The 27,846-nt window shown below is 40.5% G+C and overlaps 1 protein-coding gene across 1 annotated transcript; it reads right to left on the minus strand.

The window, feature by feature from the left end:
* Positions 1-1,051: 1,051 nt before the first annotated feature.
* LOC148855422 (26S rRNA (cytosine-C(5))-methyltransferase NOP2B-like) lies at positions 1,052-27,738 on the minus strand. Its single transcript, XM_088984343.1, has 17 exons — positions 27,355-27,738; positions 27,096-27,262; positions 26,894-26,957; positions 26,673-26,806; positions 26,496-26,579; positions 25,425-25,499; positions 25,276-25,347; positions 25,084-25,157; positions 24,261-24,313; positions 12,155-12,264; positions 11,687-11,755; positions 11,463-11,537; positions 10,847-10,939; positions 10,673-10,752; positions 10,492-10,591; positions 1,682-1,968; positions 1,052-1,525 (listed from the first exon to the last, which is right to left on the minus strand). Exons 1-17 carry the CDS (start codon positions 27,605-27,607, stop codon positions 1,453-1,455), a joined length of 1,863 nt encoding a protein of 620 aa, XP_088840469.1. The 5' UTR covers positions 27,608-27,738; the 3' UTR covers positions 1,052-1,452.
* Between the last annotated feature and the right edge of the window lie 108 nt (positions 27,739-27,846).

Below are 27,846 nucleotides of genomic sequence, written 5' to 3' on the forward strand. Positions count from 1 at the left end.
CATTTAATATATATACAATGATCCCAAAAACTTGGTACAAAAAACTTTGTATGTTGTTAAGAACATTCTTGAGAATGTCACGTTACCATAGAGTGGGGTAAAATAGTAATTACTCCCTATTTTCTTTTGACCAAAAGGATAGACATGGGCGTGAATGGTTGAATGTTTCGAGCCCATAAAAGCTCTCTAACAGCATAGGCTGTTGGCCCCCAAAAGCCGAAGTTATCCCTGTATCGCATCCATATTTGAAGCTTCTATGGCCGCTGTTGGCCACCAAAAGAGCAACTGAATCAGCACAAGCGCACAACCAAAGCCATTGTTACCAGCCTCACTAGTTTCTTTCATTGAATCGATGTTCATTTTCCTACACTCGATTAGGCATTGTTATTTTATTAGTTTTGGCATGAGCAAGCAGGGTAACGAATTTGGGATCCTCTATAGGATTTCCTAGTTTACAGAGTACAATAATCTTGTAAATGACAACCATGGAATTTGTCTTAAAAGATAACAAGTTGCATAGAAATGCAAGGTGGACGAGACTGAAAATGAGTGGGGCAGTCTGGTTGTAAGGTGCAGACGTGTAGTGGTGGTGCAATGAAGACAAGGGAGAAAATATAAGGAAAATACGAGATTAGGTTGAAAGAATTTTCCTCTTAGGCTCTTACTATTATATTCAATTTTTAAATGCTTCTTAACAAAGGTGTAAAAGTCACACGCTCAAAGGACACGTCCTGATTTCAATGAAGATTTTGAGCAACGGATCCAGGTGATGAGTAACCAGCAGATCCGGAGTGGCATCTGGGAGCTGTGCGTTCTGACGACCTGAAATCTGCTGAAGCCCGGATCTGATTCCTGATCCAGCGAAGGAAATGTCTCACCCAACTTTTCTATAAACTGTAGTCATCCAATAAAAGAATAAAAAAACTTTTCTATAAACTGTAATCGAAACATCACTAAAGCTTATGGTGGCACTTGGACTTGGTTTCAACTTCAAGAATGAGAATCAGAAAATAGGAATAGCAAAAATATATCTGGACGTTTTAAACACTGATTTTCTAATCCACAAATTTGCCCATTCACTGGGGAACCTTGCAGGCTGTATTATAGGTAAACAGAATTCCTACTTCAATCGATCTGTTTCTTTTCAGGGAAATAAACAAATACAAGCATGTTGACATGAATATGTGGAACCCGTATGAAGCAAGAATATCCCTTCCACATCCACATACGGGAGATGCAGAATCTGATAAGGATGCTGTCATGTTTGACTTTTCATTCAAAGGTTGATAAATTTGACACAAGTACAAAGACTAAAAGATGCCTAGATAACATAGAAATACCATGTACACTGAGCTCATGTATCTTCATTTGGTGACCTGAAATTCAAATAGCATCCTCATGAATCTGAAGACGTGTTCCAACAACCACAAATCATGTTACCATGCAAGTTCACTAGGCCGTCTTTGCCCTCTTATTCTTCTTGCTAGAAGCTTTACTTTCCCTCAAAACTTTTCTTTTTTCTTCTCTGCATGAAGTTCATAAATACAAAATAAGACAAAAAGCATCCATTTTCTTCCAGGAACAGATAAGCTGATAACATCATGGTTTTACAGGAATAAACTGATGCAATTATCCTTGTGGGGGAAAAAACGAGGTGGGCATGAATGAAAATGCCTCTTACCTTGCTTTTGAAATTTCATTTCGAGATGGAAATTTCCTTTTCTGTTTCTTCGTCTTAGTTGTGGAATCAGACTCATCCTTTCCATTCTTGGGTATTCTCTTTCCTAAGCCACCATCAGACATTTTGTTCCTATCCTTGAGATCACTAGGAACTCTGAGTTGTTGAGATTTTTCTTCCAGGTTGTTCTTTATATTAGTTCCATTATCGTTAGGCCCAGTTGCCTGCTCTACTGCTTCTCCTGTTTCAGATGGTCTTGTTGTTGGCTTAGAATTGCTCATCTTCTTGAACTGAAGAAACAATATTACCCACGTTATTCTGCTTGTACCAATAAAGCAGTGATCAAATAATCCAAGATTGCACTCATATTTTATACAGAGAAAATTTCCTTTAACATTCACAAAGTGGTAAGACTTGAGACTGACAACACACCCCATAATGTATGGTAGTTCAGCCCATGGTTGTCAAGGTTACGACTGATGACTAGTCAGGCACTTAGGCAATAAGTTTTTTTTTTGAGGTTAGTGTCTCACCTGGGATTTCCATAATCGCAGGTCTAACAATTTTAGGTATAGTGCAGCTAATGAGGGGGCCGTAAAAGAACATCATGAAAGACCAGATTTCAACTTAGAAAAGCAATGGGTTTTCCCCCTCTTTGTTCTTTTTTATAAATCCCCTTTAATCACTCTAGTCGTGATCATAACAAGCGCTCTGCCCCTTCTTTTGTTCCTTTTCCTCAGTAACACACATACTGATGTATTTTGTCCTCTATATCTCTTTCAAATTCAAAACAATAATAATTCTGACCTTTTATATGTTTTTTGTTATTTTATTTTGACACAGACATTCTCTTTGTATATCCCTCTTGAATTAACAAACTATAGATCCATCTCCTAATTTTCCACAGGTTATGTAATATTATTTGAATTCTAATTTCAGTGTTTGATTATACCATTTAGATCACTTGATGTTTTCTAATTGCTACACCAACTAGGGGAACAACATAATTCACATTAATTGGGAAACAAAACGAAGTCAAACCAGATTTTAATCAGATATTACCCAGATTCAAGTTTGTTCCATTGACATTTGGATTTCGAGGAAAGCACAAAGGAATTTTCTAGAAGGGTCAGTCAACCAAATGTTGCATTCAATAGAGGAATTGTTATCCAGAGTAACATGGGTAATACTTGTTTCAGGGGATTTACAATGTGATGGCTAGCTAAGGGCCGAAAAAGTTAGCTTGTAATGAATTGCCATTAGAGAACTGAGGGAGATGGGAGAGTTTGTGGAGGTAGGCCGCTGGAGAAAAGCCTTGAAGATTGAAACTAAGGAGCTGCTATTTGAGGAGCTGAGATTAAATGGTAAGCTGAGCTTGAAGATCAGGGAAGCAAAGAGAGGGATGGTGCTGTTAGAAGGGTTGAGGATAATAGAAGGGATCAAGGAGTTTGTAGAAGTTGCAAGTAACAAAGGCAAACAAAGTTGATGGAAAGAGTTTCTCTCAGAAACTGGAAGAAGATTTGTTGTAGAATGTAAGAGAAACCTTAAGGGTTATTTTATATCTTTGACAGAATTCTTTGGCAAGGGAAGAAAGCAGATGGTCTGCCTACCAGAAGGAAGGAAGAGTCAGGGCTGCAAGGCAGTCCATGGGGTCTTATGTAAACTGCTGCAACACTTGGGTGCTAAAAGAGAAGAAACAGTAAAAAGGAAGATAAGCACTTCTACTAGTCTGGTGAGAAATAATAAGCAAGAGACTCTATTAGTGACAGCTGGGGCAGGAAAATACAGAATGGGAGTAAACATACAGAGACGAGATTGGGAAAGTAAGCTGATAGTTAAAAGCTTCAGCTCATATACTAGACTGGAGGAAAGTTGCAGATCTATTAATAGCAAATTTAAACCTGAAGAGTACATTTATTTTAACACCCTTTGAGAAGGATAAGGCTGTGCTGGATCTGCTAGAGAATAGAGTAGAAATTGAGGCATTAAATATCCAAGCTGGTCTTGGAAGCTTCACAGTATCAAGATGGTGTCCAGGATCAAACTCCAAAGATTTCTTTTTTGAAGATGGAGTGCTGGTACATCTCTTAGGCCTTCCCTTTAACTTGTGGAAGCAGGAAGTTGCTGATGCCATTGCTTTGATGTGTGGAGGATCTTTAGGAGGTGCCTTTTGGGGAGACCTTTGTTCAGCCTCCATTTTATTGAATGGTGTAAAACCTGAGGAGATTCCTAGAAAGATTGAGGTGCTAGTTGAAGGGCTTTGCTATTCAGTGTGATTGGCTTCATCCTTTGAATCAGTGCTCTGGAAGGAGGCTCGTAGGGAGGGAGATGAGAAGGTTGAAGAAGAAGTACTGCGTGGCAAGAAGGAATTGGTTGATTCAGACAAGAAAGGAACTTTCACAAAATGGAAAAACCAAGACTGGAGAAACAAAAGAGTAGCATTCAGGGGGTGGGTTTTATGCGTGTGGGAGCAGTCTGGAGGGTGGCAGGTCCTTTGCACAGGTTGTAACAGGCACCAACTTGACCTGTTTGAACAAGGAAAAGGAGCTGGTCCAAGGAAGAACTAGATCTAGACCGGATAAAACCAAACCGAGCCTGGGGTCGGGTGCGTGTGACTCTTTTAAAAGTCACGTGAGGTCGCAGTGGCTTAAAAATGGGCCAAAGCCAAAGCCCATTCGAAACGTCTTGGGTGCGATTAAAGGCCCATTTGGGTCAGCGGGCCCGATCCAGTGGTTTAAGAAGGCGCGTGAGCCTTTAGTAACTCACGTGACTAGGGACACGACTAAGATAGACGATGCTAATGGTCTATCATCGTCCCCAGTCGCGAGACAGGGGGGAACACGCGTAGCACCGGAAAACAGAGAAGAAGCTCGACTTGCAGTGGGTTTCCCGATGAAGTCGAAGCCAAAGCCAAGTTACGTTAAGGGAAGACCTGAAGAGAAGGAAGGTAAGGATGAAGGTTGGGTGCAGTGCAGTGAAGGTGATGAAGACTCAGAGGACTGTTCGGTTGATGGTACTAGCGTGGGCAGTGCAAACGACAAAGGCAGTTGCGTTGGAGGTGACATGGATGGGTGGAATATTGTAAGTTTATTTCAGGGTGACGAAGGTAAGCGGTACAACCCGTTCCTAAGACCACAGAGTGTGCAAGGAGGATCAGAAGGGGCAGACTGGGAGAACCAGAAGCAGAGCAGGAACACACCATCAAGGGGTGAACCAAGGGTAGAGTGGAAAGATCACCAGGGTGACCAAAGGATAGAAGTACTTCCCGACCAACTCAGGGAGAAATATTTACCAACCTCTGGAACAAGAGAGGGAGGCAGGGAGCAGTCCTTTTCCAGCTTGTCCATCAGTCCCAGGTAACCAAGTGATTTCGGTTTGTGCTACTAATGTGTCTCCAGTGTCTTTGGTTCCAGATTTCGTTCCTGCTCCATGTCCTGTAGCCCATGAATATGTAGTTGAGCCAACAGACGGGCTCTCCGAGGAGGGAGAGACCGGAAGGAAGGAAGGTGGGAAGGTATCGGAAGGAAGGTTTAGGAGTGAAAAAGTATGGGAAATTATTGAAAGAGTGCTTAAGGAAGTGGAAGGAGAGCTGATCTGGAGAGGGGAAGGGGAGGTAGGAAGAGGGGAGGGGTTAGTGGAGAGAAGGGAAAGGAATGAGGGTAGAGATGGAGAGGACTACGGTGAGAGAGCAGGGTTGGAGGGAGGTAATAAGAAAGGGAGGGTGGATGGAGAATAAAGAATAGAGGTGGGACCAGAGGAGAGGAAGAAGGGGGAGGTGGACAGAGATGGAGGGGATTCTGTAGGAAGGGTAGGGCTGGTGGACTCGATGAAAGAAGACATGATAGCAAAACTTGTAGGGAAGCTAGGTTGTAGGTTGAAAGATCTGAATGTGCTGAAAGAAAACTTACAGAAGAGGAAGGAGAAGATCAGAATAAAGAAGAGGAGATTGAGTGAAGTAGAGAGATTGAAGAGAGATGTAGAAGGCGATAAGAGGCTCGGGGTAAAGGGAGACAGGAGGAAAGGGGAAAGTAGTGGTAAGTGGCAAGGGGTTTACCAAGAAGCGGAATGAAGATTCTTAGTTGGAATGTGAGGGGAATTGGGAGTGCAAGGAAGAGGGTGACAATAAAAGAGGTAATAAGACGGTGTGACCCAGACATTGTACTGCTACAAGAGTCTAAGAGAATGCAGTTTAATGATAAATGGGCAAGGAGTGTATGGAAAGCCAGGGGAATTAGCTGGGTGGTTGCTCCCTCGCGGGGTGCTTCCAGGGGGATTGTAACAATGTGGAAGAAGGATGTGGTGGAAGGTCTGGAGGAGTTGATCGGAAAGTACTCGGTGTCTCTGAAGTTTAAGCAGCAAGAGGATAACTATACATGGGTGCTCACAAATGTTTACAAACCGAATGACTATAGAGAGAGAAAGAGGAGTTGTGGGAGGAATTGGTTGATGTTAGAGGGTTGTGGGATGGGCCTTGGTTCATGGGTGGGGATTTCAATGTGATCAGATTCTCGGAGGAGTCCAATAAGGTTAACCAGAGGGTGACAAAAAGCATGAGGAAGTTTAATAGTTTTGTGAATGCCTTTGAGCTTAAAGAGATTCCCCTAGCCCATAAGACGTTTACATGGTCAAACCTCCAATCTAGACCCATTTGCACTAAACTGGATAGATTCCTATTCTCTTTGGATTGGGAAGAACATTGGGGAACCTTGGCTTCTAGAGCTCTCCCAAGGGTGACCCCAGATCACTGGCCCATAGTATTATGTAAAGAGGAAAGAAGGTGTGGAGGTCCTACCCCCTTTAGATTTGAAAATATGTGATTACTTCATCCAGGGTTTACTAACAAAGTGAAGGAATGGTGGCATGACTGTAACCCACTGGTGGAATGGGAGGGGATGAGATTTCATAAGAAACTACAATTCATGAAAGCAAGAATCAAGGAGTGGAACTTGATGGAGTTTGGGGGGATAGAAGAAAGAAAGGGAGATTTGATGAATAAGATTGAAAGCCTCGACTCTAAATAAGAAGAGGGAGAATTTGGAGAGGAAGACAATGATCTCAGGAGAGATTTGAGAAGACAGCTAGAGGATTGTCTGCACAAGGAAGAAATTAGTTGGAGGCAAAAATCTCGATGTAAGTGGTTGCAAGACGGAGACAGAAACACTAGGTATTTCCATTCTCTAGCAGATGGCGGGAGAAGGAAGAACTTTATCTCCAAATTGGTAGTAGATGGAGTTGAGTTAGTACAACAAGAGGAGATTGTCAGGGCCTGTGTGGAGCACTTCAAATCTATTCTAAGAAGGCCTGTGAGTAGAAGGGTGTGGGTAGAAGGTTTGGACTGGCCAGATGTAGGGGTGGAGAACAGGAGAAGGCTGGAAAGAAGCTTTACTCTAGAAGAGATCAAGGAGGTTGTGTTTTCTATGGATAGAACAAAAGCTCCAGGGCCAGATGGTTTCACAATGGCTTTTTATCAGGACTGTTGGGATATCTTGAAAGATTATCTCTTGCAAGTGTTTGAGGAGTTTTTCAGAAGATGAATTGTCAATCCGCGTGTAAACTCTACATTTATAGCTTTAATTCCAAAAAAGAAAGATGCATCCCACTCGAAGGATTTTAGGCCAATTAGCCTGGTTAATAGCTTGTATAAGATCATTGCAAAAGTGTTGTCTATGAGGTTGAAGAAGGTATTGCCCAATATCATTGCACACTATCAAGGAGCCTTTGTGAGTGGAAGACAAATTACTTATCGAATTTTAATTGCTAATGAGACTGTGAAGAACTTTAAGAGGGATAAGAAGAAGGGAGTGGTTTGTAAGTTGGACTTGGAAAAGGCTTAGGACTTGGTGGACTGAGATTTCTTGAGGAGAGTTTTGACTAAATTTGGGTTTGGGGCTAGATGGTGCAAGTGGATCATGGATTGTTTCAGGAGTTGTCATTATTCAGTACTAGTGAATGGGACAGTGGTAGATTTCTTTCCAGCCAGTAGGGGTATAAGACAAGGAGACCCCCTGTCTCATTTCTTGTTCATTCTAATTGCGGAGGTTCTGGGGAAACTAATTCACAGAGTAGATGCTAGGGGGCTCAATAGAGGCTGGAGAATTGGGAGGGTAGAAACCCCCCTCACTCACCTATAGTTTGTTGATAACACGATTCTATTTTGTGAAGGCGGTAATGTGAGCTTGATCAGGAACTTGAAGTTGGTGATACAACTATTTGAGCAAATGTCTAACTTGAAGGTTAACCTTGGGAAAAGTTGTATAGTGGGGGTGAACCTGGAGGAGGGAGAGCTCAGGGAGAGTGCTGAAATGTTGGGGTGTGAAGTTTCGGGGTGGCATTTGAACTACTTAGGGTTGCCATTAGGTGATAATCCCATGCGAGAGAGCTTTTGGAACCCGGTGGTGGAAAGGTTTGAAAAAAGATTGGTATCCTAGAAAAAGAACTACCTCTCTCTCGGTGGGAGAATTACACTAATTAAGGCCACGCTTGCTAACTTACCCATCTTTTTCCTATCGGTGTTTAAAATCCCAGTGAAGGTTGCTAACAGATTAGAGAAGTTTACGAGAGATTTCCTATGGGAGCCAGGAGAGGAGAAGAGGGATCACATAATTAGCTGGGAGATAGTGTGTAGGAGTAAGTCTTGTGGTGACGTGGGGCTTGGGAGTGTCAGGAGAAGGAATATGACTATGTTGGGAAAGTGGTTGTGGAGGTTCCCTATGGAGAAGGAGAAGCTATGGGCTAAAATAGTGGCAAGTATACATGGGTTGGAGGACAATGGATGGAATGCTGGAATCAGAGCTAGGACCACAAGCAACTCTCCTTGGAAAGCCATTCATGACCTGCTACCAGTTTTCTTCCCCAATATCAGGTATGACTTGAATTCCGGTAACTCCATAAAATTTTGGGAACAAACCTGAGTGGGGAGCGCCCCTTTAAAGGATCAAATTCCTTCTTTATATGCTCTTTTTTATTTGAAAAATGTGCCGATCTCGTCTTTCATCACCCCGTCCTCTTCCACTTCTGGATTGGGTGGAACTTGGGTTTAAGAAGGGATTTGAGGGACTCAGACCTCAACAGTATTTCGAGCCTTATTACACTTCTTGATAACGTTGTCTTAGACCTCACTAGGAAGGACTCTAGAACTTGGACACCTACCCCCAATGGCTTCTTCTCTTGTGCCTCGTTCTTCAAAGTCTTAAGTCAGTCCACCAGTCCTACCTTTCCCCCTTTCCCTGTTGGTGAGATTTAGTGCAGAGCAATACCTCCTAGGGTTGGTAGTTTTTGTTAGGAAGCCTATCTGGAAAGAATTAACACTGGTGATCTACTCCAAAATAAAAGACCCAATACTTGTTTGTCACCTCAGTGGTGTGTTCTATGTAAAGCGAATGGGGAGACTGGTTTTCACCCACTGGTGTCTTGCCACTTTGCGAGGTCAATTTAGGATTGGGCTTCCTCCTTATTTGGACGCAGTTGGAATCCCCCATCAGACTTGCAGGGCCTTTTCACCCCTACCTTTTTCAGGTGGCGGATAAAAAGGGGAAGGATAATGCGGAGAGGACTAAGGGTTGCAGTATGTTGGACATTGTGGGAGGAAAGAAACTCCAGAATATTCTCAGAAACCCAAAGAGGAGCAATAGATCTGAGGGCTATCATAGATATTAGGATGGGTACAATGGCTGAAATATTTGGAACTATTCACAGATTACGCTGTGGATGACATGTTGAGAAAATGGGGTGAAATTGCAAATTGCACACAGACCAAGTCAGTAATGAAAGTGGTTTGGACTCCCCCACCTAGTGGATTCTTGAAATTAAACTTTGATGGATGCAGTAGGGGAAATCCGGGGCAATCGGGGATTGGAGGTGTTTTTAGGGACGAAAATGGGGTCATCTCTGCCATGTTCTCAGGCCCAATTGGAGTGGGTGACTCCCTTAGAGCTGAGATCCTTGCAGTTATGGAAGGAGTCTGGAAAGCTAAGGAGTTGAACATCAAGAAACTCATAATTGAAGGGGATTCAGAGGTGGTGATAGGATGGCTGACTAAAGATCAAAATGGTTTATGGAAGTATAAAAATGAGAGGAGGAAATTCATGTGACTGGTGCAGGAGATGGAAGTTAAGACATGTTGGGTTAAAAGATCAGCCAATTCCCTAGCTGACGGTTTACATGTTGGGTTAAAAGATCGGCCAATTCCCTAGCTGACGGTTTAGCTAAACAAGGGGCAGAAAGGGATTCACTGTTTTGGGCTAAGCTGTAACTTTAGTGTATTCTTTTCTCTTTTTCTTCTTTTTTCTTTCTTTTATGAGGCTCTTAGTGACTCTTGGAAGATAAGTGTGTTGTCTTCCTCCTGTAAATTTTCTACTGATGATTTAATGTAAGTGTTTTTGATCAAAAAAAAAACGAAGTCAATCAGATTTATGTGATGTATAACCTTCAGTAGTTCAGTGCTTAGGCAACAAGGTACTGTGGCTTCCCAGCCTCAGCTTAGCACCTTGACTATGATTCAATCGTACTAAATTCCAGCCATGTTTAAATTGATCTTTCTAAACCCAAGAAAAATTCAACAAACAAACTTCAAAGAGCACTAAAGATTACTAGAATTTCCTGCAGATACATTTATGTGAATAATACCTTCCAAAAATAAAAGTGTTTGCATTCAAATATGTTCCAAGGGCTTTTTTCCTTTTTTGGAGAGGGCATTTTATTTAAATGAATCAATATCCAATATGGCAATTTATGCAATGCACACAATGGACATTCATCCAGTATATGATACAGTTCACAATTATTTTGGACACAGAATAAGCATCAAAAGATACCTTTGCTACAAAAAATCCATCCATGTTATGAACATGTGGGTAGAAACGCCTTGTCTTCTCCAATGATGGATGAAACCGGTTCTCCCTAAAGTGGGTAAATCTGAGGAAAGAAATAGGTCAGTGAAAATATAGGAAACCACAAGGTCACTGATAACTAAGGAGCATGAAAAACTTGAGTTACCCAGGACGGCCAAAGTCTAGTCCACATGGCACAAGTTTTACATCACGCTTTTTGAGTGCATAGTCTATAACTGCTTCATTCTGCAAGTCACAAGCTCAGAACTCAGATAAATTGACATTACCAATCATCAAAAGAGGAGCCCCCGTTTCTTAACAATAAAAAGAGGCTACATACCTCAGGAACCATTATGGAGCACGTAGAATAAACAATGTACCCCCCAGATTTGGACTTAGCATCAGCCATGTCAATTGCTGCAAGAATCAATTGCTATGAAACAGATACAAAAGTAAGTTCTTATTGATAGAAAAATATAAGTTTTGGAGTCACAGAACTAACCATTTTCACCTATTGAAGGAAATTAAGTGCAAGTATAAACAACAAAGAGAACAATAAAATATGTCTACGATCATGATTACATTTTTTCAGGAAAAAACCGTTTCTCCAACAACCTAATCAGAAAGTGCATGCAGTTCAATGTTGGAAGCTTGGCATCAAAAACTTTGACCTTTTATCCGTAGAATTTATTAACAACAAAGAGGGAAAGGAATTCAAAACACAAGGAAGGTAGATAAAAATAAATAAATAAATAAATAAAAGGACCTTCTAGCCCTCAGTGCCCAAGGATGCCAAGCCCCACCTCATATATATGGATTATGGAAAAGCTCATAACAAGAACAGCCTCACCCCCCCCCACCCCACACACACACAGGGAAAAGGCAAACAAGAAAGCAAAGATAATGACATGAAATCCCTCTCCGAGAAAAGTTAATTAATTGAAAAAAATAAATACCTTCTGCAGAAAAGCACACTTCTGAATATCTTCTAAACTTTTAGAAACTTTTACAGATTCATCCTTAGATATAACCTGCATTATAAATAAGAATAGCATGGAGTGTGTTGTTTGTCAAGAAACACGTTAGAAAGGAAAAAGCGCCACTGAAAAAATGAAGTAGGTATTTATCAAAAAAAAAGAAAAAATGAAGTAGGTAGCGAGACAAGGTCCAGTCAACTTACCCCAGTCCCACTACAGGGGGCATCTAGTAACACCCTGTCTACAGAATTTAGACCCAAAATCTTGGGCAGCTGAAAAAAAAAACAAAAATAGAAAAGAAAAATTCATATAATCAGCCATATTACATTTAAAGTGTAGTGAAGCCTTACCACAGTATGCAGATATGCAGAAATGAACATTTATATGCAATATGCATGCTTGCATATAAATGCACAACATACATATGCATGCACGTGTAAAGTTGGAGACTTTCAAGAAGACCCTTCATAAGACATGTAGCATGCTTCATATTCATATAGTCATATGTGGAAATGACACATGTATCCATTCAATAAACAAAGTAAATACATTGGCTAAAGAATGTTTTGCCAACAAAACATTAAGAAAGTGCATGGCATTCATCAAAACAATAAAATAGTAATAGTCATTATAGAGTAGCAAGTATTGATGGATGTGGAACTTGCACTGACCTCCTTTCCATCATAGTTGGACACTATGGCATTTGTCACACCCATGCGTTGTAAATTTGCAGTAAGTGACTTGAGCCTGGACTCCTTCATCTCATTTGCATAAATTATTCCTGATGAAAGTTGCATTAATGCACCAAATAAATTAAACATAACATAGAGTATTCATAAGACACTAATGAAGTAAAGAAATGGAAGTACATAAAATGAATGTTAAGGATGACTTCACACTAAAAACATCTCAACAGTAAAAATATACCTAGAATGTAAAATAAAATATCACTGAAATGCATTATAAGCCAATTTAGCTTCTCAAACAGGCACAAGTACAAGAATATCCTAAATTGATATTAACCTTGTTTTGACAATTTGAGAAAGCACATCTCATAACATGCTTAGCCTTATGACCTTAAAAGCACCTGATGGGGATCTTCTGACAATATGAAAGAAAACTTTTGGAGTTGGATTATGTGGATAAGGAGAAAATATAAGATAAAGATCCTAACCAATAAAATATGGTAACCTTTGTACAATTAAATTCTGTACAAATTTTTATACGGGCAGTGTACTAATTTTAGGTGTAACACATCAAATCATTTCACTGTATACATAAGGATACAAGGGTGTAAAGTGCATAAAAGAACACTTTTCTAGTTAGAGAGCAATAAAATGAGTTTGGGCAAACCACAAAAGCAGTGGGACAATAATGTCTTCACTGCTATAGGGTTTCAAGTGGCAGCCTTTATCATGTATTCTTCACAAGAGGCTTCTTCTACTTCTCTCTCAACTTCCATGAGCAAAACAAAGTATCATCTCTCACTATGGCATATTAGGGGCTTATTTCTCTTTTCTTTTGATAAATGAATGGTAATTTCATTAAGAAGGTGTACAATCACCCTAAGAGGAGGCACAAGATGTTATCTCCCCTTAGAGATTAGAATATGGTCACACTCTTAACAGAAATACAACTATAAGGTATCCCAAAACAATTCACCCCTTGACACCCTTTGTTTAGCCAAAGAATCAGCCATAGCATTGGTCGATCTGCTAGCTCGCTTGAATCTGATTGACATGTTCCTTGTAAGCCAATTAACTTTCCTGAGATCTTTGTAGCCCCAGAAAATTGTTTCTGGATCCAACAACCAACACACTACCACCTTGGAGTCCCCCTCAACTATCAAGTGCTCCACTCCAAGTTGATTTGCAAACTATATTCCTTGTACTAAAGCCAGTATCTCAGCCCTTATAGAGTCACCAACTAACATTGGTCCTGAAAATAAGATATTGCTATCCTTGTCTCTCAGAATCCTTCTTACACCCAAGGGTGCTGGATTACTTTGATTGCTCCCATCAAAGTTCAACTTTACCACTCCCTCTGGAGGATGTCTCCATTCTGCTGGTAATCTATTCTTTTTGGAGACTGTGCAGGCTACTTCTGCCCAACTATTCCAAAAATTGTCAAAGTAATAATTCGCAAAAGGATCTGAAGTTTTCAGCCTAATAATTGCTCTTGTCAGTCTGCACTCCTTTACTTCAGCTAGGCTTCTTTCCTTGGAATATTTTGGCATTCCCCTCCTCCCAAATGGTATACATAATAGCTGCTTTAACACACTTATGTTTCTCTCTCTTTGTTGGCCACCCAAAAGTAGTGGATCAAAAAGCAGATATACTTCTGAGGGCAAGTTAGACCTGCACCCGAACAACTTAAAAACCTAATTCCAAATATTAGTAGCAAAGGAACAAGATATCAACAAGTGGTGACGGTCCTCACTCTTTACACAAAATACACCAATTTGGGGACAAACACAAATAAGGTCTCTTCTTTTGCAGGTTATCCTTAGCATTGATCTCACCATAATAGGCTTTCCAACAGAAGACAATTATTTTAGGAGGGATATGCCTTGACTAGATTTTCTTTAACTGGGAACACCCTAGAAGAAGGAATAGAATACAGACTTTAACAAAGAGACACAAGTGAAGGAGACACGAGGGGTCAAAGACCAAATTCTTTTATTAGGTTTAGGGGGGTCCAAACAAATAGAGTTCAGAAGAAGTAAAAGCTTAGAGACATAAGCAAATCCATCATCCCTAAAACCTCTAGCAAACCCAAAGTTCCAATTTAAAGTCATCGGGAAAGCCAAGGGTGAAGGAACCTTGAAACAAGCTTCTCTTTAAAGAGGGAGATAGAATAAAGAGAGGAGAAGCAGTATTTTAGGGGTTAAGTGCCCAACCAAACATCTTCCCTAAAAAGAACAAAACATCCAAAGTACCTATCATACTTCACAAACCTGATGAATTTAGGGAGGGTGCCAAAAATTGCCTGCCAAGGTGTTGTGAGTAGAGCCCATCGAGATACCCCAACATCCCAGCCAGTTTTAGAGTAACAATGGATATTAACCACCACCTTATTCCACAATCTCTCTCTTTACAAAGGCTACCTCCAAAGCCATTTGCTTAGAAGAGCTTCATTCTTACTAACTAAATTCCCTAACCCTAAACCCCCTTCTTACTTCAGCTCACCACTTCCCACCTAATCAAGTGATCCTTTTTCTCTTCCCTTGGCTCCCACAAGAAGATTCATCATCAATTTTTCTATCCTCTTAGCTTCCCTATTAGGTATCCTAAAGACTAACAAAAAGTAAATTGGCAAGTTGGCAAGTGTTGCTCTAATTAAAGTTACTCCGCGCCCCTGAGAAATGTAGTTCTTCCATGCCTCCAATCTTTTTTCAAACTTTTTTTATCAATATCTTTTTTCAAACTTTTCCAGAACAAGTTCCAAAATCGACTTTCCTTGGGGTTAGAAGTTAGAACCTAGGAGCAGTCCCAAATAGGACAAAGGCCACTTAGAACAGGTACAATCTAAACAAGAAGCAAATAGATTCCATCTCCTCCCCATCCAGGTTTAACCCCACCACACAACTTTTCTCAAAATTGATTTTCCAATTAGAGGCACCCTCAGAGCTTCTAAAGCATTACCACCCCTAGTTATGAACCGAAACTTTACAAGGTTAAAATAAGGGAAAATATTCGCATAAATTTGATCTATCCACGAGTAATCTTTGTTGGAGTCATTAAGCTTTTATATAAGCTCTTTGGCATCAGAAAAAAACTGAGATTTGCTTCAATTGTAGATCGCTGGCTTGTTGCAGTCCTCGAATTATAGCTTGAACTTCTGCATTATAGCTGTTGATTGCTTTAATTTGATGGCCTCCTGAAGCAATATAAACATTTATTGAAGCATGTTGGAGAACATACCCAATTCCGGCTGTACCTGTGTTAGGGTCATATGATCCATTTGTAAATAAATAAAAGTAAGCATTTTTGCTTTTACAAGGAAGATTAGATGTTGTTGATGGACCGTTGAGATGCAAAGTGTTCTACTCATGAGTTCCCATAAACCTCTTGATTTGATTTAAGATGTCGTGGGGTTGAAGTTGGATATTATTATGCAGCTTGTCAAGTCTGAACTGATGGGAAGCCGAAGTGGAGAAGTTTTTCATTTGGTGAATAGATGGAAGTCTGAACTGATTATTGAAGCGAAGAAATTTTTATTTGAGAGCGGATGGGCCAGAGGAAAGAACCTGTTAAAAATTAGGGAGGATGGAAGGCCACGATACTATTGTTTGAGGAAGCAGTGGCATGGTTAAAGGGATTTATTGATGGTGTTATACGATCGGTTAGGACAATAGGATGGAAAAATGTCTTTGAACTGGGAAAGAAGAGGTACGAAGTGGAACTGAGATGCAATGGTAAAGGCTGGTTCATCATGGTCACAGAATATTTCGACGCAAGAAGACAATTGCTTTGCTTACCGGAAGGGAAGAAGAAACAAGGTTGGATGGCGTTGCAGCAGTTTCTTGTCTCTGTCGATGTGGTGTTGGAGCAAGAACGAAGTTCAGCACCCATTAAAAGCCTGGAGAAGCCGTTGAAGAAGAGCACATGCAGTGATGGTGAACTTATTTCGAGCTCTAATACAGGGGTGAAGCTGTGGTTTGAGGGTGAGAAAGAAGACTGGGAGCGAAGAATGGTGATCTCAGCGAGCAAAGCAATACAAGATTGGAGGAAGGTCCTAAACTCAGTGGTGCACAACTTGAAGCTGGAGTCCGAGGTTGCTCTGAAACCATTTTCAGACAGGAAGGGTCTTCCCTTCCATCTCTGGAGTGAAGCAAATTTGGGAAATATTGTGAAGCTGCTGGGCGGAGAAATGGAGGAAGTCCATCTGCAAGATTTTTGTGCCACTGTGGTTAGGATGGTCGGGGTGAGACCGGAATCGCTCCCAAGAACAATAGAGGTTCTTGCTGAAGGTACATGGTCTAAAGTATGGTTAGTTTCAGAGGTGGAGGCAGTGTTGTGGGGCCAAAGACCCAAGGTAGAAGACGATGCTGACGTGGAGGGTTGGATTACTAGGGGCCTACAGCTGGAGGGTAAGACTGAACATGGGGGGCAGCTTAGAAAGGAAGCTGAAAAGTCGGTGGGAGAGAACCAAAAGCCACGAAATCTATTAAAAGAAATAAATTCAAAATTTTTTGAATTAGCTGGTAAATTGAAGGGACAAGACACCTTCGCTGATGTGGTTAAGAAAGGGAGATTTCTGCAGGCCAGGTCATCTGAACCGGTGGGTGGACCGATCGGCTCAGCCAGAAGGGGGAATCCCTACCCACGTGATTGTTTAAGTGAGCACGTGGGTCGGGGGAGATGGTTGGGGACTAATCTTCTTCTTCTTCGAAAATTTTGGACGGGGGTGCGGTAGGTGATCTCAGGCAGTCAGAGCGAAGCTCAAGTACTCTCCGATGGGTGCCTCGCGCAGTTCCTGAAACACCCAGGGAGGGATGAACATCACAAGACAGACCAAACCCCAGGTACAATCGAGCTCATCTCAAGGAAAATGATGGTTTTGACGAGGGCTGGGTGGATTGCGAAATGGAGGAAGAAGACGTGGAAAAAGTTTCGGATAACCAATCCAGTTTAGGCAGTGTTTTGGGTGAGAAATTTTCAGAGGAAGAAGCTGCTGCAACTTTTGATCTAGATACATTGTTCTCACAAAGACCAGGTGCGGTAACGTCTCACTGTGCTAAGGAAGAGCCGTACATTGTTGTCGCTGAACACATTTCGAACTCTGGGGATGGAAACTCTAACTCACACTCAAAAGCTCCATCTCAAAATCTCCTTGAAGAACAGGTTTTTTGTAAGGGATCCCTCAAAACTTCTCAAAAGCAATATGGGGACAGTGGGGAGGCATAAACAGGTTGGTAAGAGATGTGATCTCTGTTTAACAGAGGTGACGGAAAGGCTAACTAATCAGAACCGAGCCTTGGAACCAGATGGAACCCACATTCCTTGTCAAGGCCAGACTGTTTCTGTATCCAACTCCAGCACTCCCAATCTTCCCCACCACAACCCAGGTAACCGTGTCCTTTCACTTTGTGATACTAACTGTTGTTTTTCGACTTCCGTGCCAAATACAGATCCCAACCCAGAGGCTGCAGCCCTTGAAGGAGGGGATAGGGTGAGAGAAAATAGAAGCGACAGGGAGGGTCAGGAGAGAGTAGGGAATGAAGGAGAAACAGAAAAAAAATAAAAGAATCCTGGAAATCCTAGAGTGTCTGTTAAATGAAGCAGTGGTGGAAAACGGTCAAAAGGGTCAGAGGGAATTAGAGCAGAGGGTTCTAAAGAGGAAGGAAATAGAAGGGGGAAGACAAAAACAGGAGAGGGAAGTAGAAAGTCAAGTGTAAGAGATGTAATTAGTGAGGATTCTGTGGCGGGTTTTGTACAGAAACTGGGGTGCAAATTGAAAGATCCAAATGCTCTCAAAGTATTTTTGAAAACAAAGAAAGAAGAAGCAAAATCTAAAAGGAGAAGAGTGAGTGAGGCTGAAAGGCTGCTAAAGGAGGTGGGAGGAGATAGAGGTTTGAAGGTTAAAGGAGAAAGAAGGAAGAGGAATAACTGAGGGCAGGAGGATCTAAGGAGAAGATAGTTAGATGAGGATCTTAAGCTGGAATATCAGAGGTTTGGGAAGTGCTAGGAAGAGAGCAGTAATAAAAGAGGCCATCAAGAAAACAGACCCAGATGTGGTACTTTTGCAGGAGACCAAGAGAGCAGATTTTGACATTAGGTGGGCAAGGAGTGTCTGGAGAGGCAGGGGGATTAGTTGGGCGGCTCTGCTTTCTTGGGGGTCTGCGGGGGGTGTTGTCACAATGTGGAAGAATGAAGTACTCATAGGTCAGGAAGAGTTAATAGGACAATTTTCAATTTCCTTGAAGTTTAAACAAGTGGAGGATGGGTTTGAATGGGTGCTCACCAATGTATATAGTCCAAATGATTACAGAGAGAGAAGGAAGTTGTGGGAAGAACTGGCCGATATAAGGGGACTATGGGAAGGGCCTTGGTGTTTTGGAGGTGACTTTAATGTTATAAGATTCCTGGAAGAGACAAATAGTCCAAGGTGGAGATTGACCTTGAGTATGAGGAAATTCAATCAATTTGTGGATGTTTACAAGCTTAAAGAGATCCCACTATCACCCAGCTCTTTTACTTGGTCCAATCTCCAAGTGAACCTGATTTGCTCTAAGCTGGATAGATTTCTATTCTCAAATGATTGGGAAGAACATTGGGGGAACCTAAACTCTAGAGCATATCCGAGGGTGACTTCTGACCATTGGCCTACTGTAATCTGTAGGGAGGAAGCGAGAAGTGCTGGTCCTGCTCCCTTTAGGTTTGAAAACATGTGACTAGGACACCCGGGGTTCATAAAGAAAGTCAAAGAGTGGTGGCTAGAAAGCAATCCAACAGTGAAATGGAGTGGAATAAGGTTTCATAAGAAGCTCCAATATCTGAAAGGCAAAATCAAGGAGTGGAATCTGTTAGAGTTTGGGAGACTGGAGGAAAGAAAGCAAATAGTGACTGCACAAATTGAGGACCTGGATGGCAAGGAAGAAAGGGGTTGTCTTACAGAAGAAGATAAGGAGCTAAGATGGAAATTGCGTAAACAGTTAGAGGATTATTTTCTTCAGGTGGAAATAAGTTGGAGACAAAAATCAAGGTGTAAATGGCTAAAGGAGAGGGATAGGAATACCAAATTTTTTCATGTGGTGGCAAGTGGATGAAGAAGAAGGAATTATGTATCAAGTCTGGAGATTGAAGGGGTTACAATATCCACCCAAAGAGAAATAGCAAGGGCTTTTGCAAATCACTTTAGGTCTATCTTTAGAAAACCCCTAAATAGTAGGGTGTGGATTGAGGGTATGGAATGGCCAACTTCGCAGATAGAGGATAGGGATTGGTTGGAAAGGAAATTTGAAGTGGAAGAGATAAGGGAGGTAGTGTTATCTATGAATAGATCAAAGGCACCAGGCCTAGATGGTTTTACGATGGCTTTTTATCAAGATTGTTGGGAGATATTAAAGGAAGATTTATAGACTGTGTTTGATGAATTCCACTCTAGAGGGGTGATCAACCCAAGGCTGAACTCCACTTTTATTGCACTGGTTCCTAAGAAGAGGAATGCATGTTACCCAAAGGATTTCGGGCCGATCAGCCTAGTCAACAGCCTTTATAAGATTATCACCAAGGTGTTGTCCATCAAAAAAAGGAAAGTGCTCCCAACAATTATAGCAGATAATCAAGGAGCCTTTGTGAAGGGGAGACAGATAATAGATCAGATTCTAATAGCAAATGAGAGCTTGGAGGAGTTTAAGGTATCCAAGAAAAAAGGGGTGATTTGTAAACTGGACTTGGAAAAGGCTTATAATTTGGTGGATTGGTCTTTCTTGATGGAGGTGATGACCAATTTTGGTTTTGGGGATAATTGGTGCAGATGGGTCTTGGGTTGTATCAGGAACTGCCATTACTCCATACTGGTAATTGGGACAATGGTCGATTTCTTCCCAGCCTTGAGAGGGATTAGGCAAGGAGACCCCGTCTCTCTCTTTTATTTACTTTGGTAGCTGAAGTTCTGGGGAGACTAATTTATAGAGCAGATTCCATGGGCTTAATCAGAGGTTGGAGAGTTGGGAGGGAACTTGTGCCACTCACACATTTGCAATTTGCAGATGACACCATACTCTTTTGTGAAGCAGGGGACCCTAACAAGATTAGAAATTTGAAGCTCACTATACGACTTTTTGAGCAAATGTCAAACCTTAAGGTGAATTTTGAGAAGAGTTGTATAGTTGGGGTAAATATGGGCGAGGGGGAGATCTTTGACGGTGCAAACATCTTAGAATGTGCAATAGAAAACTGGCCCCTTAATTACCTTGGTTTGCCATTGGGTGATAACCCTCAGAAATGTGAGTTTTGGGTTCCGGTTGTGGAGAAGTTTGAAAAGAAATTAGAAACTTGGAAGAAAAACTATTTGTCTCTTGGAGGGAGAACCACTCTAATCAGGTCTACTTTAGCTAACCTTCCTATTTACTTTTTATCAATCTTCAAGATTCCGACAAAGGTGGCTAGTAGATTAGAGGGAGAGAGGTTTGGGTATCGGGAATTTAAGGAATAAGAACTTGGCTCTTCTGAGGAAATGGCTTTGGAGGTTCTCATTGGAGAAGGACAAACTTTGGGTGAAGATAGTGGAAAGTATTCATGGGGTTGCAGCAAATGGATGGGACTCTGGGATTCTGGCAAGGAGTACAAGAGCATCTCCTTGGAAATCTATTCAAGCTATTCTACCTTTGTTCTCTCCATGGATCAAGTATGACATGCACTCAGTCAATCTCATTAATTTTTGGGAACATGTTTGGATTGGGGCCTCCTCCCTAAAAGACCAATTCCGAAGCCTTTTAGCCCTTTCCACTTTTAAAAATGAACCGGTGTCTTCATTCATTGTTCCTTCTAATTCTATTTCTGGGGTCGGCTGGAACTTGGGCCTGCGAAGAGATATCAGGGACACAGAGCTTGATGGTATCTCATCACTGTTATCCATTCTTGAAGGGGTGTTCCTAGAGCAAACAAAGGCAGATAGTAGAATTTGGACTCTCACCCCCTCTGGTTCTTTCACTTGTGCCTCTTTCTTTAGTGCTCTCACGCATTCTTCTTCTTTGGGCTTGTCTTTCCCTGTTAAAGAGGTGTGGTGTCATCCTATACCTCCTAAGGTTGGGAGCTTCTATTGGAATGCCTTTTTGGAAAGAGTTAACACAGCAGATTTACTTCAAAGAAAAAGACCCAATAGTTGTTTTTGTCCTCACTGGTGTGTCCTCTATAAAGTTGATGGTGAGTCTGGATATCACTTACTAATCTCCTGTCGGTTCACTAACATCATTTGGGAGTGGTGTACTTCTTTGTTTGGGTGCAAGTGGACCCCCCCCTTCGAATGTGCAAAGCCTATTCACATATATGCTGTTTCGGCCAACAAAAAGGGCCAAGTTTATGTGTGTATGAGGGCTGCAGTCTGTTGGGCTATTTGGGAGGAGAGAAATTCACGAATATTGACAGATAAGGAGAGAAGTTTGGAAGCAATGCTGGAGGTAATCCACATTAGGGTTATACACTAGATGAAAACCTTGGCTCTGTTCGCAGAATTCTCAGTTGATGAGCTGCAAAGAAAGTGGAAGGAGATAGCAGAACTTGTTCCAATGAGGAATGCCTCAAATGTTTGTTGGATCCCCCCACCCCATGACTTTGTTAAACTGAACTTTGATGGCAGCAGCTTGGGCAATCCAGGGCCATCTGGAATAGGAGGAGTAATAAGAGATGAACAAGGGAAGCTGTTAGCTATGTATTCTGGACCAGTTGGGGTGGGAGATTCTTTGAGAGCTAAGATTCTTACAACTCTTGAAGGGGTACAAAGAATCAAAGATATGCATATTAACAAGTTGACCATAGAAGGAGATTCTGAAAGTCTTAGACTTTGGAATTACAGTAATGGAAAGAGGAAATTCAAGTGGCTGACTAAGGACATGGAAATCCAATACAAATGGGTAAAAAGAAGTGTGAACTCTTTGGCAGATGGTCTAGCTAGACAAGGGGTAAACAGACATTCTAATTTTTGGGTTGTCTTGTCATTTTTGTTCTTTTGATGCTTAATGGTTGTTCTTGGGAGCTAAGATTGTTTAACCCCCTTGCCCTGTAATTTTCTCATATTTTTAATATTAATTCAATCCACAGTTATTGATCAAAAATAAATAAATTAGAGGCACCCTCACAAAAAAATTATAATGTCATCTGTAAACTAAAGGTGAGTTACCAAAACTCTACCTCTTCCTATTCTCCACCCTCTTACTAACCTAGCCCAATCCGCTTCTGATAGTAGCTCACTAAAGTATCGGCAACCAATGTCAATAAAAAAGGGGGGACAATGGATCACCTTCTCTTAGGCCCCTATATGCTGGGAAAAAACCATTGACTAGAATAGAGTAATAGCAGGGTGTAAGGCAACCACTAATCCATTTACATCATCTATCCCCAAACGCACACTTCCTTAGCACCTCTAACAAGAATCTCTTAATCCTCTCCTATTTTTAACTAGATCGGGGGATCTGCCTCCCCATTTTTCTCTTTTCCATGCAATTAAGACATTATATGCATTTTGTCTTTTAACTAGATCGGGGATCTGTTTCATAGCAATTGATTCTTTGATTTAACAACTTGTTTTGCCTCCCCTAGTTCTTTGAACAAGCTAATTCATAAAGAAAGGAAACAAGCTAAAACTACCCAGATTCTAGGCAGGTGCAGAATAACTCAAGTCACAAGGTGCTCCCAAGTCCCATCACCTGGCCTCAAATTAACACCTAACATTTATGGTATGAAGAAATATTGATGAGTCCCTCATAGCACTGTACAAATGCATGCATTGCATACACTTAACACCCCAGTGAACCAAATAAAGGTAGTGGAAGTGGGCCAATATTGTGGCAAGGGTGTATATAAGTAAGTATTTTTGCTCTCATGTACAAGTCTCATTGAAGAACTAGAAGGCCTGTGAAGGCCCTTCTTTAGGCCCAAGCATGACAGATGATATGATTTGAACTTTTTGAAGGACCTAATCTAAAATAAGAATAAATAGGTGTAACTAGGATGGAACTAGAAACCTAAATGGGGAGTTTGGGACCCAGGAGAAACTTCCTTGATATATAGCTGTGTGTTCTATGTTAAGGCATTGAACCAGTCTCACAAGACTTTCCAAAGGGATTAAATATAAAATAGGAAGAGGTGATAGCATCAAATTCTGGCAGGAAGTTTACCATCTAGTTTTCTTCTTAATGATTAGATTGGAGTATCCGATTAGCATTTGAGTCACTATTTTTTTTTTTTTGCCATTTTTCCCTTATATTGCTCGGGTTAGATTTAAACAGCACATGTATTGGTTGTAGCCAGTGTTGCATGGACAGACACAGAAATTGGAATCTAACATGTGTCCAGGAGACCAACTCAGTGAACCCAAAAGATAGGATTAGTTGACACATCTCAAATATATAATTATTCTTAAAATCCATAGAACTATTAAGTACAACTTAAATAGTTAAATTACAATTTGTAATTAACAAGTTAAACTTATAATCTTTGCCTATTTGCCACATGGCTGCATTAGTTGTTTTTCATTGTTTTCCTAATTTCAAGGGTAACTGAAAAGATCTAATAAACAATGGGTCGCCATTTATGTGTGAATCAAGAAAAGACAATACAAGAATCTCCTATTGGACAGTTTGAATGGTTGTACACCTGTAACATAGAGATTTTTAAAGTGGAAATTTTTAATTTTGGAGATTCAATATGGTGGCAATTTGGTAAATCCAACTGATTCGCACTGTAGCTGAGCTCAACTCATATTTTAGAGTATGACAAAAGTAAATTCGTGGACACACATTGATTGACTCGCAAGTCCCCACCATGCAACACTGATTTTAGCTTATTTTCCCCAGACGGCATTATTAGAACTGATAAGTGATGACTAAGAGACTTGGCAGTGCAGCAAATAAGACATGGAAAATGTGTCCACAAGTAATATAGTGGTAAAACTTGTAATCTATGAAAAAGTTGAAAACAGAGGGTGATAATGTAACAATCAGATCGATCAAGAACATCCATACACAAAAAAGAAGCAAGGCCATGCATACAAGAATAATTAAACCTATTTCAGATAACACTGGAATCATCTGAAACAAAAGTAAACACATACCACTATTCTTCATAAGAGCTGCAATATATGTAGTTTTACCACCAGGTGCTGCCCTGCAACAAACATAGGCAAAAGAACACAGTCAAAAAGATAATATAGTTTAGTATGTTAATGTGCTACAACATATTGAATTTGTGGTAAAATTGTTGTGCAACTTTTTTTACAACAAAATTGATTATTAAAACAAGTTGAAAATTGGCAGGTATAGTTACCTTATCTCTCTGAAAGCAGATGATAACTAAAAATGCAAAAAATAAGACCCCTCAGGTTCAGGGGGTGTTTTCAGGAACAAAGGAGGAATTGTTGTGACTTTGTTTTCAGGTACAGAGGGTGTGAGGATTTCAGTTAAATCTGAACTCCTAGTGGTTATTCATGGAGTACAGCTGGCAAGAGAGATGAACGTTGATAAGTTAATTATAGAATGAGACGGTAACTTGGGTTTACATGGAGGATATTAAGAGATTTAAATGGATTACTAGTAACATGACATGAATTCAATGGGGAAGAAGACCAGCAACTGGAATGGTAGATACTCTAGCTAAACAAGGGGTCACCAGGGAGCATTTGTTTTCGAATTTGGGCTCAATTGTAATTAGCACTTGATGTTTGAGAAAGTTTTCACCTTGCAGCACTCCTCTTTCTTTGTTATACTTCTGACTTAACCTTAATAAATTCTTCATTTATCTATCCAAAAAAAAATTCTTATGCCAACAAAAATTTCCAAAAATTATAAATTAGTTTTTGTGCTTGGTAATAAATAATGTTCAGAAAACAATAGTTCCATCAAAAGCATTGTTTTCTTTCCTGTAAACAAAGCACTTACGCCATATCCACAATTCTTTCCTTGTCTTGCGGAGCAAGGGCCATGACTGGCAAAAAGGAGCTTGCACTTTGCAGCTGGGAACAAATTAAACAAAAGGAACTCTCATCATTATAATAGAAGTATAAAAAACTAGAAGCATACATCTACATAGAACAATAACAAGTATATCAAGTGCATGAAAGCAAGAAGTACCATGTAGTAACCAGCCATATATTCTGGTGTTGCTCCTATAGGTACTTGAGAATCGTACACAACCAACCCAACCTGTCAATTTATATCATTACATAAAATTCACAACATAAGAATACCTTAAAGACTTCAGAACATAAAATAAGCTTTACCTTTGACCATTTGCTTAATGGATCCAAGTTCACACCTCTGTTTATTAAAACATCAGCAAGATCTCGTCTGCGAGTCTATTTGCAACAAGAAACCAATTATCAATATGCAGAATACTAATAACGGTGATGTTAAAAAAGGAGAAGAAAAGGTGCTGGAGACAAGAAACCAATTTAGGTCCAAGGTGCAGCACTTTCAAAAGGTGTGTACCTGCTGTGCCTAGGTGTGCGCCTAGTGCACCTTGCACTTCAGCCCAGCCATGCACCTTTTGAAAATTTGCGCATTTTTTCTGTTTTTTATGCCTAGCAGCTGAGCCAGGGGCTCTGCTCCCAAAAACCCCATATTTTCTGACATTACTCTTACTCGTTCATTTATCCTAATAAAAGGTATTTTTAAAAGAGAATTAAAGTTATAAAACCTTTTTCATAGGAATTAAGATTTTAACACCCTGATATGGACTTGTTTGGGTTTGCCTCTAGGGGCTTGTTACTAAGGCAGCTTGTAGAATCAAGAACACATAATGTCTAACATCACATTAGCTATTTGAAGTAATACAATTGGGAAAAAAATAAAGAATTGAGAGCTTTACATGCTTGATTTTATTTTTAAAATTTTCATTTTAAATATATTTTTTGATAGGTTCATTTTAAATATATTTTACATGTAATGTTTATGCATTTTAATTTGAGATGATAGGTTTATATTTTACATTTACTTTAAATTTTAAGTTTATATTTTTAATTAATATTATGTTTGATTTTTTAGTATTTTGCTTCGAAAAGGCGCATGCCTCACCTTGTGCCTCACAAGTCGGGTGCAAAATGCCCCTTGCGCTTTTAAACACTTGATACTACAAAAAAAAAAGTGCAATTTTGAGGAATCCAGATTTCCTCCTCACAGATTGCTCCTCACACCCACCTCAGCACTTGCAGCCATGCACTGGGAACATCTCCCACGAGTAAAAAACATTCAGGTACGGGAGATATTCCCAATTTGCAGCTGCAACATGCTGAGGTGGGTGAGAGGACCACTCTGTGAGGAGGAAATCCAAACTCTATTGAGTGTCATTTCACCTTTAGAGTGTTTGTCCGCAGGCAAATTGGTCGGGGCTTTTCAAAAGCTTCGATAAGCTCAACAAGCTCAACTACTGGAAACATCTGTATATACAGCCAAAACAAAAATATGAATATGGGAATGCAAGCAAGGATCTCCACTGTTGCTTTCTGGGGTAGCAGTTAGATCCAAATTACCTCCACCAAAACACCAATCAAGAAGTCATTGTAACCATAGTAAGAACTCAAGTCCAACTTAAGTTGCTCAATATAATCCTTTCTTGCAGCTCCCTCTTGCCTTAAAATTTTGAAATTTGATAGCACTCTAACAACTAAAAGTATGAAAAAATAACAAAACCAATTATTTGTCATAAGCAAAAGGAAATCAATGCAGAAACTTTAAAGGGTCTATTGCTCACTCTCTTTTATTCTCCGTTGCAGATTGGGAAGATCAGGAGGTCGAAGTGCCTCTTCTTCAAGCTCCTAAATGTGTTAAAAACTAAAAGTAAGCTCAAAAGGGAACATGGGGTTTAACGAACAGCATGTTCCTTGAAATTTTAACTAAGAAAACTGTAAGAAAAAAAAAAACGTAATTAAGGGCGGAAATTAAAAATGAAAAACCTTCTTAGTGGGCAAGCGGAACTCATCGGATTCTTCTTTGATGTTGAGCTGCAACTCGGCCCCTGCTTCTTCTTCCTCCCTCGCTCTTTCTTCATCAATAGCCCTTGACTTCTCCTCTATGTCGGACTCGTCCGATTCAGATTCTAAGTCCGAACCTGATTCCTTCCCTGCAACACGTAAGCAAAACAGAATGTAACCCACCTCCCAATACCAACGAGAACCTAAAATAAAGTATATATGGCATAGAGAGAGAGAGCACCTGCTTCATCGCTTCCTTGGAGGAAGTCATCAGCGAAAGGGTCATCTTCATCAGAATAAATTTCAGAACCAAAGTCATTTCCTTCTTCTTCTTCTTCTTCTTCTTCTTCTTCTCCTTCTTCTTCTTCACTTGGGCTATCAGAATCTTCAAGTTCTTTCGGAGGCTTTTCCGAGAAGAATTCCTTCTTTTGCTTCTTCTTAGGGGAAGGCTTACGAGCCTTTCCTCCTTTTCCCTTTGCCGAAGCTGCCGCCATTGATTCTATAGAGAGCTCAGAGAAGATGGGAAGCAGGGCTCTGACTGAAGTTTTTGCTCCAACAGAAAAACGAAAAAAAAAAGTCTAAACCCTACGCTTGAGGTTTTTGCTCCAAAATCCGAATCTAGCTCGGTTATGGAAACTTGCATCTGGACCTTATCCGATATCCGAGATGCAAGTTTTCCATAACCGGACCGGATTCAGATTTTGGCAAAAACCTGGGTTTAGACTTTCTTTTG

The sequence above is a fragment of the Nelumbo lutea genome, chromosome 4, assembly GCF_056320005.1.
Source record: "Nelumbo lutea isolate HS-2025 chromosome 4, American lotus-T2T, whole genome shotgun sequence".
NCBI lineage: Eukaryota > Viridiplantae > Streptophyta > Magnoliopsida > Proteales > Nelumbonaceae > Nelumbo > Nelumbo lutea.